The 20,776-nt window shown below is 44.6% G+C and overlaps 1 protein-coding gene across 3 annotated transcripts; it reads right to left on the bottom strand.

The window, feature by feature from the left end:
* Positions 1-1,266: 1,266 nt before the first annotated feature.
* On the bottom strand, positions 1,267-18,806 carry LOC111959637 (transcription factor Dp-1). 3 transcript variants are annotated; one of them, XM_023981358.3, is made up of 13 exons: positions 17,900-18,806; positions 17,718-17,793; positions 16,645-16,728; positions 16,439-16,505; positions 15,969-16,072; positions 7,096-7,217; positions 6,836-7,001; positions 6,100-6,246; positions 4,172-4,240; positions 3,532-3,683; positions 2,950-3,116; positions 2,661-2,742; positions 1,267-2,550 (listed from the first exon to the last, which is right to left on the bottom strand). In XM_023981358.3, exons 3-13 carry the CDS (start codon positions 16,657-16,659, stop codon positions 2,412-2,414), a joined length of 1,230 nt encoding a protein of 409 aa, XP_023837126.1. In that variant the 5' UTR covers positions 16,660-16,728; positions 17,718-17,793; positions 17,900-18,806; the 3' UTR covers positions 1,267-2,411. The 3 variants fall into 3 exon arrangements, 2 of the variants coding, with proteins under 2 accessions (XP_023837126.1, XP_023837127.1); XM_023981359.3 differs by having other exon boundaries at positions 18,648-18,806; XR_002876704.2 differs by lacking the exon at positions 17,900-18,806 and having other exon boundaries at positions 2,661-2,779; positions 17,718-17,893.
* Positions 18,807-20,776: the final 1,970 nt, after the last annotated feature.

Raw genomic sequence — 20,776 nt, 5'->3', positions numbered from 1 at the left:
GCTGTTTAGAAGCCTCTCGTACCTAGACTTGATGCTCCGGTACCGCTTGCCGTGTGGTATTAGAGAGAACCGTCTGACTAGGGTGGCTAGAGTCTGATAATTCTTAGGGCCCTCTGACACTGCCTGGTAGAGGTCCTGGATGGCAGGAAGCTTAGCCCCAGTGATGTACTGGGCCGTACGCACTACCCTCTGTAGTGCTTAGCGGTCGGAGGCCGAGCAGTTGACATACAAGGCAGTGATGCAACCAGTCAGAATGCTCTCGATGGTGCAGCTGTAGAACCTTTTGATGATTTGAGGACCCATGCCAAATCTTTTCAGTCTCCTGAGGGGGAATAGGTTTTGTCGTGCCCTCTTCACGACTGTCTTTGTGTGCTTGGACCATGTCAGTTTGTTGGTAATGTGGACACCAAGGAACTTCAAGCTCTCAACCCGCTCCACTGCAGCCCCGTCGATGAGAATGGGGGCGTGCTCGGTCCTCTTTTTCCTGTAGTCCACAATCACCTCCTTTGTCTTGATCACGTTGAGGGAGAGGTTGTCTTGGCACCACACAGCCAGGTCTCTGACCTCCCTATAGGCTGGCTCGTCGTTGATCAGGCCTACCACTGTTGTGTCAATGGCAAACTTAATGGTGTTGGAGTCGTGCCTGGCCGTGCAGTCATCAGTGAACATGGAGTACAGGAGGTGACTGAGCACGCACCTGAGGTGCCCGTGTTGAAGATCAGTGTGGCGAAAGTGTTGTTACCTACCCTTACCAACTGGGGGCGGCCCGTCAGGAAGTCCAGGATCCAGTTGCAGAGGGAGGTGTTTAGTCCCAGGGTCCTTAGCTTAGTGATGAGCTTTGAGGGCACTATGGTGTTGAACGCTGAGCTGTAGGCAATGAATAGCATTCTCACATAAGTGTTCCTTTAGTCCAGGTGGGAAACGGCAGTGGAGTGCAATAGAGATTGCATCATTTGTGGATCTGTTGGGGCAGTATGCAAATTTGAGTTGGTCTAGGGTTTCTGGAATGATGTTGATGTGAGCCATGACCAGCCTTTCAAAGCACTTCATGGCTACAGACGTGAGTCCTACGGGTCGGTAGTCATTTAGGCAGGTTACCTTAGTGTTCTTGGGCACAGGCACTACGGTGGTCTGCTTAAAACATGTTGGTATTACAGATTCAGACAGGGAGAGGTTGAAAATGTCAGTGAAGACACTTGCCATTCAGCTCAGGATAGTCACCCCGGGCACCATTATCATAACGTAGTCAATTAAACTGCAAGTCAATTAACACAGATTTCCCATTGGATTTAATGTTTGACACATTTGAGGTTTTATAGTCCTAGTTCAGCTATTGAAGCCAATTGAGAAAATACCATCCAACTGCTTTTCAGATTAGAAGTTATAAAACCGCACAAACGCTCACTGAAGTCAACTTGTTAAAACATTCTCTATATTTAATTTTCAAACTTATATTAGATTACAGAAAAGGTATTTTGGAAGAATCAGTACATGGGTTGTTCAGTTTGAAAAAGGAGATCTTCGAAGTGAGTCCATAGAGACCTACACAACCCACATATTTGATACATCGATCATGTCCAGGTCTTCCTTCCGCCACTGACCTGTAAAGGATGCTATAAACTAAAAGCTTCACAGCATCCGTTTACATTTCACAAACAAAGCTTAACATGTTCCTATAGTTAGCGTGGGTAGGAGTTATTTTCTTCGCCGGTGCCGGTCATTTGTAAACACTACCACGGTGTGACAGGGTGGTCTGAGGGATTGAGTCGCTGCTAAAACACTCCAAAAACAAAAACAAGGACCAGAAAAGCAGCTGCCTACAGAACTGTGGGGAGCAGATACAAAATCTCTGCTTGAAATCAATGCCACAAATAGCAGGGGAGGGGAGGTGTAACAAAATAGTGTCCACACTTTCAAAAGGGCAGTCTCAATCTTTCTTAGGGCGTTTTGGCAACTAAATCAGCCATTTTGGATCCAGTGAATGTCTCTGAGCCAGAGCGCTGGTGCAGTTACACTGGCAGCCATCTTGAAACAGTGGTTCACCATTGAGTCTCTCCAACGTAATCAAAACATAATAAAGATAACTATTTCACACACAAGGAACACTATACATTCTCCAACAGCAATGAGTTGTCTGGAAGATTTTTTGTTGTAGCTTTATTCTCGAGTGGGATGGCTTGCCAAGAGGAGGTGATAATACACAGAAAGGACGCAGCACAGTGCCAAAGCCATAAACTACACTTCCCAGAGAGCCATTGGCTATCATGTGATTCAGGACCCCGCTCTGAGAAGAGGGTTGCACAGCCTCCATACTCAAACATTCTTCAACGCCCTTGAGAAAAAGCGATACAGAGAGAGATGCAGAGACAGACTGCTTGTTGGAGAGGAGAAATGCGTGAAGTGGCAGGAGGTTAATCGTCATCGTCATTCTCATCATAGTCATCCTCCTCGTCATCATCCCCCATGTACGACACAGGAGTCTCAACACGGGAGCCACTGTAGTGAGAGTCATTAGAGCTGGAGGCCAGGGGACCATCTGCACCACTGTCACTACAGAGAGAGAGAGATAGAAATATGGTAACTCTTACTCTCCCTCTATGTGAACGTGCTATAGAACACCCTGACTAGGGCAACAGTAGAGGAGAGAGAGAGAGACTCACCTGCCCTGGCCGTGATGGCGCCCCCCGTTGGTGGAGGATCCTCCAGTGATGTAGACGTTACTGATCGGGCCCTGGGCCATCTCTGTGTGAGACAGTAGTACACACGTTCACATATATACCTTAGAGAGAACCAAACAGGACCAATATACCCCGAATTAGCAACATGTTTGAGTATTTCATGCCCAATTCATCTCACTTACTTTGATAAGGATAGTGTGTAGCTCAATGACTTGACCTATGACTGAAATTTAAGCATGCACTATGAACCCTGACCCCTATGGTCTCTGACCTGTGACGTAGGGCTCCAGGGCTTTGGGCACCAAGCTGCGTGCCACCTTCAGGTCCTCCGGGGAACACTTGCCCACCTCCAGGCCACAGGCCATGCCCATACGCTTCAGCACCTCAATGTCGTCATGGATCTCAAACATGCTGTCAAAGTTGAACAGGTACTCAAACCTAAAGAGAAGGAAAGTAAAGAGGTGAATATAATGGCATGGTTAGAACATGAATGAAAACATTCAATCCTGGAAAAACTTGAGCGGGGTGTTGCCATTGCCTCAATACGATACTTTATTGGGTGGCGGCAGGTAGCCTAGCGTTTAGGAGCTTTGGTGCAGTAACCAAAAGGTAACTGGTTCGAATCCCTGAGCTGACTAGGTGAAAAATCTGTCAATGTGCCCTTGAGTAAGGCACTTAACGCTAATTGCTCCTCTAAGTCACACTGGATAAGAGTCTGATAAAATGACATTTTAAATGGCCCATTTACATTAACATTTATTTGGTGAAAATTCTGTGGGACAAAATAGAAATGTCTACATGAATTAAGTTGATGATCAATTTACACAGACACTCAAATTTAACAGTCACTCACTTGTCGTTGGAGATGCTGCAGTCGATGACAGTCTTCTTGCTAGTGTTGACAATGATGAAGGGGAGGTGGATGAGAGAGTTGGGGGGTGGAGGTCTGTTTGTCTGCTGTTCCGTCTGTCGGTTCCGCTGCACCAGGTTCTTAAAGGCTATTTGCTGCAGGAGGGGATCATGGAGAGAACATTAGAACAATGTTAAAGTGCCAATCAGCAGTTGAAACAATAAAGCATTGTCACCACCAGTTGTTTTGGTAGAAAGCTGAGGGATGGGGCTCGAGAAATAACAACTCAAATTCAGACAAAGCTATGGATGCATGGACATGATATCAAAATGATKGTTTTTTAACCAGTAAAACAGGCTTATATATATTTTGGATTCTGATGGGGTACGGCAGTTCAGCTAAGCTATTGGGGGCATTTCTAAGTTATATTCTTAAAGAATCAATGGGTACATATTCATTTAAGTCTAAAAATGTATGTAGCAACTGCTGATTTCCCCTTTAAGACAACCTGTGGTCTTGTATATGCTTGCCTTTATCAGTGATTGTATTGTTGTCGATGAGGCAAGCTAGTCCTGTAACAGGAGGCAAGCTAGTCCTGTAACAGGAGGCAAGCTAGTCCTGTAACAGGAGGGAAGCTGATCACCTGTAATATAAGCTCTTGGAGTTGTGACTGCTTCTGCTTGATTCTCTCCAGTCGTCTTTGTCTCTCCACCTACAGAGGAGGAGCAGAACACATCCAGGGTGTGAGAGCGTAAAAGAAAAGAGGGAGTGAGGGAGAAGAGAGTTCATGGTGTACCAGGTGTGAATGTATATACACAGTGGCTTCGGAAAGTACTCAGACCCCTTGACTTATTCCACATTTTGTTACGTTACAGCCATATTCTAAAATTGATTAAATTGTTTTTTTTCTCTCCTCAATCTACACACAAAACTCAATAATGACAAAGAAAAAAAACTGGTTTAGACATTTTTGCTAATTTCTATATTTTCTTTTTTACTGAAACATTACATTTGCATAAGTATTCAGACCCTTTTCTCAGTATTTTGTTTTAGCACGTTTGGCAGCGATTACAGTATTGAGTTACAGCATCGAGTCTTCCCCATCCAACCCGACAGAGTTTGAGAGGATCTGCAGAGAACGGGATAAACTACCTAAATACAGGTTTGCCAAGCTTGTAGCATCAAACCCAAGAAGAGGGGTGGCAGGTTGCCTAGTGGTTAGAGCGTTGGGCCAGTAACCGAAAGGTTGCTGGATCGAATCCCTGAGCTGACAATTAAATAATCTGTCGTTCTGCTCTGAACAAGGCAGTTAACTCACTGTTCCCCGGTAGGCCTTCATTGTAAATAAGGCTGTTAAGTAACTAAATGTGGAAAAAGTTAACGGGCCTGAATACTTTCTGAATGCACTGTGCATATACACTGAACAAAAATAAAAACGCAACATGCAATTAAAAAGATTTCTCAGTTCATAAGGAAATCAATCCATTTAAATAAATAAATTATACCCTAATCTATGGATTTCACATGACTGGGAATACAGATATGCATCTTTTGGTCACATAATAAAAATGTGGATCAGAAAACCAGTCAGTATCTGGTGTGACCACCATTTGCCTCATGCAGCGTGACACGCCCTTCGCATACAGTTGATCAGGCTGCTGAGTGTGGCCTGTAAAATGTTGTCCCACTTCAATGGCTGTGMAAAGCTGCTGGATATTGACGGGAACTGGAACACGCTMTCGTACAAGTCAATCCAGGGCATTCCAAACATGCTCAATGGGTGACATGTCTGGTGAGTATGCAGGCCATAGAAGAACTGGGACATTTTCAGCTTCCAGAAATTATGTTCAGATCTTTGCGACATGGAGCTGTGCATTATCATGCTGAAACATGAGGTGATGGCAGCGGATGAATGGCACGACAATTGGCCTCAGGATCTCATCACTGTATCTTTGTGCATTCAAATCACCATCGATAAAATGCAATTGTGTTTGTTGTCCGTAGCTTATACTATAACCTCACCGCCACCATGGGGCACTCTGTTCACAACGTTGACGTCAGCAAACAGCTCTCCCACACAACGCCATACACGTGGTCTGCGGTTGCAAGGCCGGTTGGATGTACTGCCAAATTCTCTGAAACAACGTTGGAGGCGGCTTATTGTAGAGAAACTAACATAAAATTCTCTGGCAACAGCTCTGCATATTCCTGCAGTCAGCATGCAAAATGCACACTCTCTCAAAACTTGAGGCCTCTGTGGCATTGTGTTGTGTGACAACGGCACATTTAAGAGTGGGCTTTTATTGTCCCCAGCACAAGGTGCATCTGTGTAATGATCATGCTGTTTAATCAGCTTCTAGATATGCCACAACTATCAGGTGGATGGATTATTTTGGCAAATGAGAAATACTCACTAACAGGGATGTACAATTTCTGCACAACATTTGAGAGAAATAAGCTTTTTGTGTATATGAAAAATTTGAGGGATATTTTATTTCAGCTCGTGAATTATGGGACCAACACTTTACATGTTTAGTTTATATTTTTGTTCTGTGTATATATTAGACTCACCTCTAGGTTCTGGCATTCCTGGGCCGAGTTTGTGGGCAGACCGATCCACTTGATCTCTTTCTTCTCTTTAGAGATTATGTTCATGGCCATGAGCACATTGAGCGCGTCGTACACACGCCTACGGATGTTCTTCTGGTCATACACATGCTACAAGGAGAGGGGGAAGGGGTTAATCTCTGACTCCTGTGTGTGCAGAGCGCTTCCATTGGGTTTGTGTCATAATGATCATGTGGATTTGTCATAATGAAACCAGTGTGCTAAAGCCTAATATCAAAACATCCGCTTCAGTCCGCACCCCCCGAAATCTCTTTCGGACTTTACAAGGAGGTGGATGAAGCGGAACACTGAGGATGGCAGCTGATGGTCGAAGTCCGAACACCAAAAGCAAAAGTAGCGGACATAAATTAGGCTCGAGGAAGACCCTGTCATAACTTCATTTCCTAAGTAGGTTTGTTGTGTCTGAAATTGTGATGTCATATAGAGATTTGTTTTGTCTAAGAGTAAGGCTGAAAAACGTGATGGGTTGTCAGAGAGTGATGTCATAACGAGGACTTCTGTCAGAGAGAATGTAAGGAGTTTTAAGAGTGATGCAACAACGGAGAATTCTGTCTGACAGAGTGTTGGCATAAATAGGAATTCAGACAATGTCTGATGTCACAGAAAATTATGTCTCAGAGAAAGTGAAGTCAGACTTCCCCAGCCTGAAGAGCCCTGTGCATACAGCTGCAAAACTCACAGAGTCATTGGGGGAGATGTGGTTGTCTGCAGCGCTGAACTCTGCCACCAGCTCGTCTGCCACCTCGTTGTACGAGGTGACACCCTTCTTTTGCACCTTCTCACACACCTTCATGGAGAAATGCCTCAAGCCCTTGCCATTCTTCTCCCCCTTCTTACCACGCTTCCTGTGGACAAAGGTGGTTAAACACAGCTATATACTTCTAGACTACACTGGCATATCACATAGGCACACAGAATAAATAAATCAACTAAACTCACCCCGATGACCAAGGCGACGCGTCGGCCGGCTGACTCTGTGTGAGGAACTGGGAGCTGGGTGTGTGAGGGCTGTTCACCAGTATGGCACTGGAAACACTGGGCCTCTGGGGCGTGCCAATAACCTACAGGGGGGGAGAGGTCAACCATTTAAGTTTTAGAGTAAAGAAGCTTTATAATCCAAGAGTGTAATTTGCTTTGCAGCAAGCTGTAAAAAAAAAAATACATACACCTACAACACACATCAATATGAACAGACCATCATAGTCATACATTATTGAAAAGGTTATTGTAGGGTTGGGCGACATTGCGATTGCATTGTCTATCAACGATGATTGACAGCCATCGTCAATGGTGACAACATTGTGATTAGGACTGGCACAATTACTCTATAACAGTGTAACCAGATGAAGATCTTCATTCGGCCTGTCACCTAAAACCTTTACACATTTGTACAGATGTACAATTAAGAGCATGCCTGGTACGGCAACTGCACTGCCCACAACCGCAGGGCTCTCCAGAGGGTGGTGCGGTCTGCACAGCACATCACCGGGGGCAAACTACCTGCCCTCCAGGACACCTACAGCACCCGATGTCACAGGAAGACCAAAAAGATCATCAAGGACAAGAAACACCCGAGCCACTGCCTGTTCACCCCGCTACCATCCAGAAGGCGAGGTCAGTACAGGTACATCAAAGCTGGGAGAGACTGAAAAATAGCTTCCATCTCAAGGCCATCGGACTGTTAAACAGCTATCACTAACAGTGAGGCTACTGCCTTCATACAGACTTGAAATTATTGGCCACTTAAATAAATGGATCACTAGTCACTTTYATAATGTTTACAAATCTTGCATTACTCATATCATAGTATATACTGTATTTTATACTATCTATTGCATCTTGCCTACGCCGCATCCATATATTTATATGTATATATTCCTATTCCATTACTTAGATGTGTGTGTATTAGGTAGTTGTGGAATAGTTCGATTATGCATTTCGCTCCGCAGGTAGTATTACATTTCATTACAGTACAACAGTTTGATTTGTCTGATCTTAGCTAGCTACATAGCCGTCTTTGTATCCAAGATAATTGTGTAGTTTAGAGTAATTATCGTAATTACCGAGGTTAGCTAGCCAGCTATTTTCGTCCTTCTAACGTAGGCAGACACTGCTAGCTAGCCAGCAGCTAGCCAGCTAGCCACGTCTACCGTCTACCGAATAGCAGCACGGTAGAAACTATTACATTACAACGGAACGACTTGATTAGTGTAGTGTAGCTAGCTACATAGTTGTCTTTGCTGTCTTTGTATCCAAGATAATTGTGTAGTTTAGAGTAATTGTCAAAGGTTACCTAGCCAGTTATCGAGGCTACCTAGCCAGCTACACTTTCAAAACTAAGTCAACAACGCGGCCACTGCTAGCTAGCCTACTTCACCAGCCGGCAGCAACTGTATCATTTTAGTCAATAAGATTTTTTGCAACGTAAGCTTAACTCTCTGAACAATGAGACGTGTTAGTCACTTGTCATTCAAATCTCCTTTGCATTAGCGTAGCCTCTTCTGTAGCCGTGTCAACTATGTGTCTGTCTATCCCTCTTCTCTCCTCTCTGCACAGACCATACAACGCTTCACACCGCGTGCCGCTGCCACTCTTAACCTGGTGGTCCAGCGCGCACGCCCAGTGGAGTTCCAGGTCTCCGGCAGCCTCTGGAACTGCCGATTCTGCGCAAACAAGGCAGAGTTCATCTCAGCATCTATGCTTCCCTCCAGTCCTCGACTCTTGGCACTGACGGAAACATGGATTACCACAGATAACACTGCTACTCCTACTGCTCTCTCCTCGTCTGCCCACGTGTTCTCGCACGACCCGAGAGTTCTGGTCGCAGCGGGGTGGTGGCACGGGATCCTCATCTCTCCTCAAGTGGACATTCTCTCTTTCTCCCCTGACCCATCTGTCTATCGTCCTTTGAATTCCATGCTGTCACAGTTACAGCCTTTCAAGCTTAACATCCTTATCATTTATCGTCCCAGGTTCCCTTGGAGAGTTCATCAATGAGCTTGACGCTTGATATGTTCCTTTCCTGAGGATGGCTCACCTCTCACGTTCTGGTGACTTTAACTCCCCACGTCTACCTTTGACTCATTCCTCTCTGCCTCCTTCTTTCCACTCCGCTCCTCTTTTGACTCACCTCTCACCTTCCCCCCCTACTCACAAGGCAGGCAATACGCTTGACCTCATCTTTACTAGATGCTGTTCTTCCCACTAATCTCATTGCACTCCCCTCCAAGTCTCCGACCACTACCTTGTATCCTTTTCCCTCTCGCTTCATCCAACACTTCCCACACTCCCTACTTGGATGGTATCGCAGCCGTCCACTTCCGCCTCTCTTCCCCCCGCTACTCCTCGCTCCTTGCCATCCTATCATCTCTTCCTCTGCTCAACACGTTCTCCAACTATCTCCGATTCTGCCTCCTCAATACCCTCCTCTCGCTCCCTTTTCTGCATCCTTTAACTTTCTATTCCCCTATCTCCGGCCGGTCGGTCCTCCCTCCCTGCTCGTGGCTCGACGATATTGCGAGCTCACAGAAAGGGCCCGGGCAGCCGAGCGGAATGTGAGGAGAAACTCCGCCTCCCTGCGGACCTGGCACATCCTTTACTCCCTCTCTCTCATTTCTCTCTTCTGTCTCTGCTGCTAAGCAGCCTTTCCTAACCCTTTCTATAAATTTTCCCAAAGCCATCTGCCCTAACTCTAGGAAAGCTCTTTGCCACTTCTCCTCCCTCCTGAATCTCCTCCCCCCTCTCTCTCCCTCTGCTGCGGATGACTTCGTCAACTCATTTTGAAAAGAAGTTCGACGACATCCGATCCTCGTTTTGCTAAGTAAACACGCAGCTGGTTCTGCTCACACTGCCCTTACCCTGTGCTGTTGACCTCTTTCTCGCCTCTCTCTCCAGATGAAATCTCGCGTCTTTGTGACGGCCGGCGCCCAACAACTGCCCGCTTGACCTATCCTCCTCTCTTCTCCAGACATTTCCGGAGACTTCTCCTTACCTCACCTCGCTCATCACTCATCCTTAGACCGCTGGCTACGTCCCTTCCCGCTTCAAGAGAGCGAGAGTTGCACCCCCTTTGAAAAAACCTACACTCGCTCCTCCGATGTCAACAACTACAGACCAGTATCCCTTTCTTTTCTCTCCAAAACTTTGAACGTGCCGTCCTTGGCCAGCTCTCCTGCTTCTCTCTAGAATGACTTCTTGATCCAAATCAGTCAGGTTCCCAAGACTAGTCATTCACTGAGACTCGCTCTTCTCTGTGTCACGGAGGCACAGCTCCGCACTGCTAAAGCTAACTCTCTCTCCTCTATTCTCAATCCTTCTAGACCTATCGGCTGCCTTTGATACTGTGAACCATCAGATCCTCCTCTCCACCCCCTTCTCCGAGTTGGGCATCTCCGGCGTGGCCGCACGCTGGATTGCGTCCTACCTGACAGGTCGCTCCTACCAGGTGCGTGGCGAGAATCTGTCTCCGCACCACGTGCTCTCACCACTGGTGTCCCCCAGGGCTCTGTTCTAGGCCCTCTCCTATTCTCGCTTATAACCACAAGTCATCTTGGCTCTGTCATATCCTCAATGGTCTCTGCTCTCATTGCTATGCAGACGACACACAACTAATCTTCTCCTTTCCCCTTCTGATAACCAGGTGGCGAATCGCATCTGCGTGTCTTGGGCAGCACATATCAGTGTGGATGACGGATCACCACTCAAGCTGAACTCGGCAAGACGGAGCTGCTCTTTCCTCCGGGGAAGGACTGCCCGTTCCATGATCTCGCCATCACGGTTGACAACTCATTGTGTCCTCCTCCAGAGTGCTAAGAACCTTTGGCGTGATCCTGGATGCCGCAGCCCGTCTGGTTGTTCAACCTTCCCAAGTTCTCCTAACGTCACCCCGCTCCTCCGCTCTCTCCACTGGCTTCCAGTTGAAGCTCGCATGCTACAAGACATGGTGTTTGCCTACGGAGCTGTGAGGGGAACGGCACCTCCGTACCTTCAGGCTCTGATCAGGCCACACCCAAAAGGGCACTGCGTTCCTCACCTCCGGCCTGCTCGCCTCCCTACCTCTGAGGAAGTACAGCTGCCCGCTCAGCCCAGTCAAAACTGTTCGCTGCTCTGGCACCCCAATGGTGGAACAAACTCCCGAGCGCAGGTCAGCGGAGTCAATCACCACCTTCCGGAAACACCTGAAACCCCACCTCTTTAAGGATACCTAGGATAGGATAAAGTAATCCTTCTAAGCCCCCCCCCCTTAAAAGAGTTAGATGCACTATTGTAAAGTGGTTGTTCCACTGGATATCATAAGGTGAAGTGCCCAACTTGTAAGTCGCTCTGGATAAGAGCGTCTGCTAAATGACTTAAATGTAAAATGTAATGTAAATGATTACTTGTTAGATATTGCCTAACTGTCGGAACTAGAAGCACAAGCATTTCATTTCGCTACACTCGCAATAACATTTGATTTGATGAAAATAAACGCCTTAACKGTTTTTTTTTTTTTTACCAATTCCTTACTAATTAGTCACCTTAAATCCATCAATCAAGTACAAGGGGAGGAGCTAAAACCTGAAGACACTCGGCCCTCCATGAAATGAGTTTGATACCTGTGGTTTAGCCCATTTGATTTTGTTGCTCACACTGATAGCATATTCAAACATTTCTCTCCACCTGATGCCAAAATGTGTAGCATTGCCCGAAATGAACTTAAACTTAAATTTGTTCTCTCTGCTGTCAAGATAGGGGTACGCAGACCGGCGAGCCACTGCGGCCCCTCACAAACAGCGGTGTAAAGTATTTAAGTAAAAATACTTCAAACTACTACTCAAGCCATTTTTTGGAGTATCTGTACGTAACTATTGATATTTCTCACAACTTCTACTTCAATACATACTTAATGAAAATATTGTACTTTCTACTCCATACATTTCTCCTGACAACCAAAAGTACTCAAAAGTACCAAAAGTTACATTTTGAATGCTTAGCAGGACATGGGGGAAAAAACGGTCAAACTCACACTTAAAAAGAGAACACGAGCTGTGTTCGAATACTCATACTAACTGCACTAACCATACTATTTGTGATGTAAATTGAGTATATAGTATGCTTATTGGTGATAGTATGGATACAGTTAGTGTACCAAAAGTTCCCGGATGTCATACTACATTCGTCAAAATACGAAGTGTACCAGCAGTGGACACTATTTCCGTGCTTTTAGGGCCCATAATGCAATTCTGGAAATGGGTGTGGCTTCACAACGTTTTCAGATTTAAAGAAAATTGTGGAAAATATGCAGCCGAAGTCCAACGAGGGCGGATACAAATTCATTGCTTTAACTAATTACTACAAATGTTAAGAAAATGTTGAGCAATGTATTAAAGTAATGACTTTTCAAAGAAGTTACCTTACATGTTATGTCTGCCAATTTTATAGCTATGTTATCCTTATGAACCACATAGCATATCAGTACAGAAGTATGTAACGGTATGTTAGCTAGCTACCTAAAGTTAGTTGGCCTACTAATACATCAAACTTGCCAGTATATGAACTATATGCTAACTAATTAACTACCCAACATTTATTGACTATTATTCCCGTCATTCTTAGCTTAAGTMGTWTAGRCGTTGTGCTTTCAATMMACATTCGGGTGCTTAGAAAATTCGCTCTGGCTATCTACTCCGATTTCAGAGCACTCTCCTCTGAGTGTACCAGAGCGCAGAATAACTGATGACTTTACAAGTGCTCAACACCCATTGAATATGGCCGGTGTCAGTAAACGTCGGCAAAAACGCACAATTAAATTGTTGCCAGCAGCACAATTAGTCACCAAAGCTCTGGATGACATGAAAACTGCCTAAACAGCTCTGCTAGTGTGAGTAAAATGGTCAGAGTGAGGTGTTCTCTCATTTGTGTCTGGAAGTTGCTAGCAAGCTAGCCAACGTTAGCTTGGGTAAGCCCACAACGCTTGAATCCTTCGCCCGAGCATCCAGTGTGCGCTCCGACTAAACACAAATGCATCTTTTGTAAATAATGTCTGAGAGTTGGAGTGTGCCCCTGGATATCCATACATTTTAAAAACAAAGTAACTCTGGGTCTTCCTTTCCTGTGGCGGTCTTCATGAGAGCCAGTTTCATCATAGTGCTTGATGGTTTTTGCGACTGCACTTGAAGAAACGTTCAAAGTTCTTGACATTTTCCGGATTGACTGACCATGTCTTAAAGTAATGATGGACTGTCATTTCTCTTTGCTTATTTGAGCTAATCTTGCCATAATATGACTTCGTCTTTTACCAAATAGGGCTATCTTCTGTATTCCACCCCTACCTTGTCACAACACAACGCTTTTCGGAAAGAAATTTCACAAATTAACTTTTAACAAGGCACAACTGTTAATTGAAATGGCATTCAGGCCAAAGAATCTTGTTTCTCAAGGTCTGAGAGTCCTTTAGGTGCCTTTTGGCAAACTCCGAACTGGCTGTCATGTGCCTTTTACTGAGGAGTGGCTACCGTCTGGCCACTGATTGGTGGAGTGGTGCAGAGATGGTTGTACTTCTGGAAGGTTCTCCCATTTCCACAGAGGAACTCTAGAGCTCTGTCAGACTGACCTCCCTGACCAAGAACCTTCTCCCCCGATTGCTCAGTTTGGCCGGGTAGCCAGCTCTAGGAAGAGTCTTGGTGGTTCCAAACTTGGAGGCAACTGTTCTTGGGGACCTTCAATGCTGCAGAAATGTTTTGGTACCCTTCCCCAGATCTGTGCCTCAACACAATCCTGTCTCGGAGCTCGACGGACAATTCCTTTGACCTCATGGCTTGGTTTTTGCTCTGACATGCACTGTCAACTGTGGGACCTTATATAGACAGCTGTGTGCCCTTCCAAATCATGTCCAATCAATTGAATTCACCACAGGTGACCTCCAATCAAGGATGATCAATGGAAACAGGATGCACCTGATCTCAATTTCGAGTCTGATAGCAAAGGATCTGAATGCTTATTTACATAAAGCATTTTTTTTCTTCATTTGCAAACATAAAAAAAAAGAAAGTATGGAAATATGGGAAAGGGAAAGGGTCGGAATACTTTCCGAATGCACTGTATATCCCTTTGCCCTCAGAACAGCCTCAATTCGACAGGGCATGAACTACAAGGTGTTGAAAACTTTCCACAGGGATGCTTGCCAATGTTGACTCCAATGCTTCCCACAGTTATGTTAAGTAGGCTGGATGTCTTTTTGGTGGTGAACCATTGTTGACACACACAGGAAACTGTTGAGCGTGAAAAACTCAGCAGCATTGCAGCTAGACAGAATGCTCTCGATGGTACATATGTAGGAGTTTGTGAGGGTCTAAGGTGCCACGCTGAATTTCTTCCGCCTCCTGAAGTTGAAGAGGCGGCGGTGTGGAGGAACCATTTCAGGTACTCAGTGATGTGCACGCTGAGGAACTTGAAATGTTTGACCCTCTCCACTGCTGCCCCGTTGATGTGGAAGGGGGCGTGCTCTAGAGCTGGGCGATATGAAATCCATATAGCATCAATTTAAGAAATGTATCGCAATAACAATAAATATAATTATACATTTATAAACAATGTGCACCAGAGTTTAAAATAGTTTGTATAAACTATTACTTTGTTGATTGGACAAGTGATGGCTACAACCATCAATCACCCATATTAGCAAACGTATTTCATTTTAAACTTCGTCTCTAGTATAGGCTACTCAATGTAATTAACTTTAAAATCAGCAAAATTTATGCGATAAGCGATCAGCATCAATAATTTTCAGTTTATTGTCCAAGCTCTAGCGTGTGCTCTCCGCAGTATCCTGTAGTCCATGATCAGCTCCTTCGTTTTGATGATGTTGGAAGTTATTTTCCTGGCACAATTCCACCAGGCCGCCTCCTTGCAGGCTGCTCATTGTTGGTAATCAGGCCTACCACTTGTGTCGTCAGCAAACTTGATGATCAAGTTGGAGAGATGCATAGCCACGCAGTCATGGGTGAACAGGGAGTACAGGTGGGYYCTGAGTACGCACTCCTGTGGGTTTCCAGTGTTGATGATCCGCGAGGGGTGATGTTGCCCATCTTCACCACCTGGGGTCAGCCGGTCAGGAAGTCTAGGACCCAGTTGCACAGGGAGGAGTGAAGACCCAGGGCTCTGAGCTTAGTGATGATGTAGATGCACTGTAGATGTTTTGGTATCATTTCCCTCAGATTTAATTTATTAAAGTTGKCAGCTACAATAAATTCAGCCTCAGGATATACGGTTTCCAGTTTGCACAAAGTCCAGTTAAGATCCTTGAGAGCCATCACGGTGTCAGCTTGTATATCAATGTTTTATGGGTGGGTGTATCTCCCACAAGACCATAAGAAATGGAAAYAGCATTATGCAGCTGACTCATAATATACCATGTGCCTGTGGTGGAGTGAGTCTTCTCTGAGGTAAAAGGTGAAAAGAATGTACATATTCTCATGTARGTAATGGGATGGTGTGTAATCCTGCTGACTGCAGAGGTTGATCAGCTTAAGCTCATCCCCGGTCACCTCACAAGGCTAATGGTTGGGGCTTAGAGACCATGAAGTATGTGTGTGCTTGTCTATAAACTGATAGATTGTAGCTGTGAAGCGCTTTGGCCAAGTGTATGCAAGTGGTGAGCTTGCAATTAAGAAGGTTGTGCTTGCAATGTCTGCGAGAGCAAATATCAACATGCAATCTACCACACAGTCTCAAAATAAAATACTTTATCATCAAGTATATGGTTGTGATATGATTGTATTGCAGTTTATTTCTGTCCATTCGGGTAAATAGTGAAGGTAGACAGACACACTCACCATGTGTGGAGCAATGTTGACATTGGAGAGCCCCAGTGTTTTGGGCAGTAGTTGTTTGGCCACAGGGATGGATACAGGATGGACAGCAACCAGAGACAAGACACCTGGGAAGGAGCAGAGTAAACACTAGGGTCAAAAGGGTAATCTGGAACCACTGTCAACAAAATGGCTGCCTCTTTATATCCAGTTCTCTCAGGTAGATGGTTAGAGAACAGGCAGGAGGCCCTATGGGATGCAGACTTACTGGCCCACGTAAGGGAAAACATTTATATGAGGGTACACAGATATTTAGAACACCTGCACTGTTTGATATGGAAACCAGTAATAAGARGACAAGAAAGTTGGGAGGGGAGTAAAATGAGACAACCCTCTGTGTAGTCTTATTGCCCCCTGCTGTTGAGTTGAGGACATAGACAAGGTTTGAATGACACTGATCTATATTCTGGAGCACAACACTGTGCTTTGCTCACCTTTACTAGGACTCAGATTCTGGTCAATAAAAACCTTCAGTTCTCCATTGGTTTCCATCAGACCAACCTGTGGGGAAGACACCATCAACATCTACTCCAGTAAAATTTAAACAGCTGGTCTCTGTATTGAATCTCTTAAATGTCTGTAAGGCCCCCAGGACCACGGTGGAAGAATACTGCATCTGGTTGTCTCTGATCAGACTCACATCTTTGGCCATCATCCTGTCGGAACAAAGTAAGGCTCGGCTCTGTCTGAAGAAAGGGAAGCTCTGATGTCACCAACGAGTTCCCTGAAACAGAACAACCATGATACAGCAGGGGAGTGTGTAATGCAATGACTAGAGCTGGATTTTTAGCTGTCCGTGCATAAAAGTACACMGTGGAAACTACCCATTTAAAGTTGGCTTTAACCTGAATAATTCCAAGAATGCATTGGACAAAGCAGGACGACTTTGGTATGGGGAGCAATTGAGCAAAAAAATATGAGCATAAATAAAACATTACCCTGGAAATTCCTCCCCTAACGAGTTAGTTATGAGAATGTCACACAGGTGAACTATTGCACATGTATTGCACATGTATACGAACTGCATATTGTACATGAAATGTTTGCAAKGGTAGGCAGCAGATTGCATTATTGATCAAAAAAATCAAGGCCGCTAGTATGCAAGCAATATATTGCACAAAAGCACTAGCTGGCTACCTCGCTATAGCCRGAACAAAACATTGCTAGCCGACTAAATTGTCTTTGGAAAGCAATTTCGATTGCATATTTCAAAGTGATGAGTTCGATCATCTGTGATATCTATCAAACGTCCTCATTTTTATATTTCTGATATCTTACCATAACTTTTATCATGCAAACTGTAAGGCCTAGTAGGTGTTGTTGACCACGTCCTAGACCCGAGATTCCCCACGAAGTTTACAAGGCAGAGCAGAAATTGCTAGCCAGCTACAACTATGCACGTTGTCTGGCTGGCAAATTAATTTTTATATGGGAATTTGTTTCTATCCAGCATTCTGCGATAGCTAACTCTAGGTGCAAACTGATGCTAACTAGCTAGCAAGCTACCTACCGAACGTTAACGTTAGTGATATTACAGGCCAGCTAGTTTAGAGGCACATTTTGAGACTATTCCGAATGCAATTGACGATTGTGTAGCTATAAGAAAACGGATTCAAATATATCCTGCGTGCATTATAATAATAAAAGCCAACACATGCATTTGCAATAAGGAATTACCAAACAATGTAAAGGTTTAATTTGATATGCACTTACGAGTGCACTCTTTCGTCTGCTTCTTCGACGGCTGTTTTGTTGGCATCGAGGACAGAGGAAGAGGAGGTCTAAATCCCTATCGCCAAACAGGAAACAAAACTATACGTGAAATTATCATGATTCTGAAATAATGAATTTAAGCTTCTAAGCAGTTCAACACTCCACGCCTGAGATATACCTACATGCACAGTTTGACCTTAACGAATTAGTTAGGCAGCTTTCTGGTCCATCATGTCTCAATCTCAAAATGGATGCTTTTCCAAGTAACATCGCTAGCCACCTAGCTAATAACTATAAATTACATTAATAGCGCTCGGATACATCGGCCGTAAATGGTAAAAAATAACCAAATGGTCTAGTTTGCTAGCTATAATCTAGCTGTCGTACATGTAGTAATTGGTCGGTAGGCGAAGACTAGAATATTACTGTTAGCTAGCAAGCTYGGACAAAACTTTGCCTACTAACGTTATATTGTAGGAATAAATCTGCAACCATCAATGACAACGAAATATTTCATAAATATAACTTGACACTAACGTGCAAGAGAAAGTGACTAAATTATATTGGTTATGACTGGCTAACTACAATAACACGATTCATATTTTGATGGTCAGCTGGTGGGCTTGATAACCATAACGGATAGCTAGGTGTATCTAACCAGTCTTGCAATTCTAACTAGTTGGGTAAATTAGTCAYCGTTAGCAAACTGGCTAGCCAACGAGGTCAACGCACTAGTTAGCAGTAGCAAGTGGCTAGCTAACTTGCTAACATAACAAGTTACAAAGCAGATAGCCTATCTTTTGGAGAGATCGCTAGATAGACAAATCATCCTTTCGAATGTCAAATGTATAAATTCCCCCCTTTCAATCGATAAACACCAGTCTATTGCCTTTGCTAGCCGTTAGCACGAGATTCGTGTTCAGCTGTTACCTTCCACCGTCCTAGTCTGAAAACCAATCTTGGCGGTGTCTAACATCTGAAGTTTCGGATTGGATAGTTTCAATATGACGTAGGCAATCCATGCCGCTAAAGCCACGCCCTTGGCGCGTTCTGATTGCTTCGCGCACTAGGACCTCCTATTCCGGGTTCACCCATTGGTCTCCAGCTTTTCAGCATTTCAGAAGCCTTTTCCGTGATTTAAAACTGCGTAAAAATTGTAACAGCTAACGTAAACTCACCCCATTCCGTACAAATGTGCTTAACCGCGACATTCAAACGAGGCTACAAAGAAAACTAATGGGACTGTAGCGACTGTGTTGACTTCAAAATCGGGGGTGTGAACTAGGTTTCTATTCAAGCGTTGATCGACATGGTAATGGCTCTATAGTATTGGAGAAAAGTTAAAAAAATTGGCCCTCCGTTACAGCTTGACGTGTCATCTCTCCACCAGGTGTAGCACTTCTCTCATCGTTTAAAAACAAGAAATGGACAGTGACGGGGGTAAGGGGGATAACATAGTCATTTTTTTCGTCATCATTGCATGCGATCATCATTCTCAAAGCCGCTGTTAACTTCTAAGATCACTTTAGCACCGCCCTAAAAACCCGATTCAAATTCGACACAAACCTTCAAATATGTATGTAATGACACATTATATAAACTCTTTATAGTGTTTTATTTACATTTTAGAGGCGATAAGGGGATAAGTTGGACAGATCAGTGAAAAAAGCAATTTTCCCTCATGACATCTGTCCTCACTACCACGCATTAGTTTTGCTTTCCCACCCGCCATTTTTAAAAAMACCCGACATGGCTCATTGCCTGCTTGAATTATTGCAGAAACGGGCAGTGTTTAGGTCATGTAATCGATTTTGTTGGAAAGGGGAGAAATTGTGCTTTACAATGGTATTGACATTACAGTTGATCTGGAAGTATTACGTTTTTGGGGCGCTAAAATAAGGGCAATTGTACGGACCAAGGCGATGTACGAGTTTACGTGAGTTTACTTTAGTAACAGTGAGAAGCCATTCGAAAACATCGCAAATCAGAGGTCAATGTCATAATAAGTAATCTGTTCAGTTATATAACATTGGTTTCATGCATGTTATTAACATTAGAAGCCTCCTCCCTAAGTTTGTTTTATTCACTGCTTTAGCACACTCTGCCAACCCGGATGTCCTAGCCGTGTCTGAATCCTGGCTTAGGAAGACCACCAAAAACTCTGAAATCTCCATCCCRAACTACAACATTTTCAGACAAGATAGAACGGCTAAAGGGGGCGGTGTTGCAATCTACTGCAGAGATAGCCTGCAGAGTTCTGTCCTACTATCCAGGTCTGTAAATCCACCTCTCTAAATACAAGTCTCTCACCGTTGCCGCCTGCTATAGACCACCCTCTGCACCCAGCTGTGCTCTGGACACCATATGTGAACTGATTGCCCCCCATCTATCTTCAGAGCTCGTGCTGCTAGGTGACCTAAACTGGGACATGCTTAACACCCCAGCCATCCTACAATCTAAGCTTGATGCCCTCAATCTCACACAAATTATCAATGAACCTACCAGGTACCACCCCAAAGCCATAAACACGGGCACCCTCATAGATATCATCCTCACCAACTTGCCCTCTAAATACACCTCTGCTGTTTTCAACCAAGATCTCAGCGATCACTGCCTCATTGCCTGCATCCGTTATGGGTCCGCGGTCAAACGACCACCCCTCATCACTGTCAAACGCTCCCTGAAACACTTCAGCGAGCAGGCCTTTCTAATTGACCTTGCCCGGGTATCCTGGAAGGATATTGACCTCATCCCGTCAGTAGAGGATGCCTGGTTATTTTTTATAAATGCCTTCCTCACCATCTTAAATAAGCATGCCCCATTCAAGAAATTTAGAACCAGGAACAGATATAGCCCTTGGTTCTCTCCAGACCTGACTGCCCTTAACCAACACAAAAACATCCTGTGGCGTTCTGCATTAGCATCGATATGCAACTTTTCAGGGAAGTTAGAAACCAATATACACAGGCAGTTAGAAAAGCCAAGGCTAGCTTTTTGAAGCAGAAATTTGCATCCTGCAACACAAACTCAAAAAAGTTCTGGGACACTGTAAAGTCCAT

The sequence above is a fragment of the Salvelinus sp. IW2-2015 genome, linkage group LG36 (genome assembly GCF_002910315.2).
Source record: "Salvelinus sp. IW2-2015 linkage group LG36, ASM291031v2, whole genome shotgun sequence".
Lineage (NCBI taxonomy): Eukaryota > Metazoa > Chordata > Actinopteri > Salmoniformes > Salmonidae > Salvelinus > Salvelinus sp. IW2-2015.
This window is presented reverse-complemented; position numbering and strand designations above follow the sequence as displayed.

Coding starts and splice junctions, on each gene's coding strand:
- LOC111959637 (XM_023981358.3), bottom strand. Junction 7,218..15,968: donor TCAACATTGCTCCACACATG/GTGAGTGTGTCT, acceptor CCCCCCCTGTAG/GTTATTGGCACGCCCCAGAG. Junction 4,241..6,099: donor AGGAATGCCAGAACCTAGAG/GTGAGTCTAATA, acceptor CCTCCTCTGTAG/GTGGAGAGACAAAGACGACT.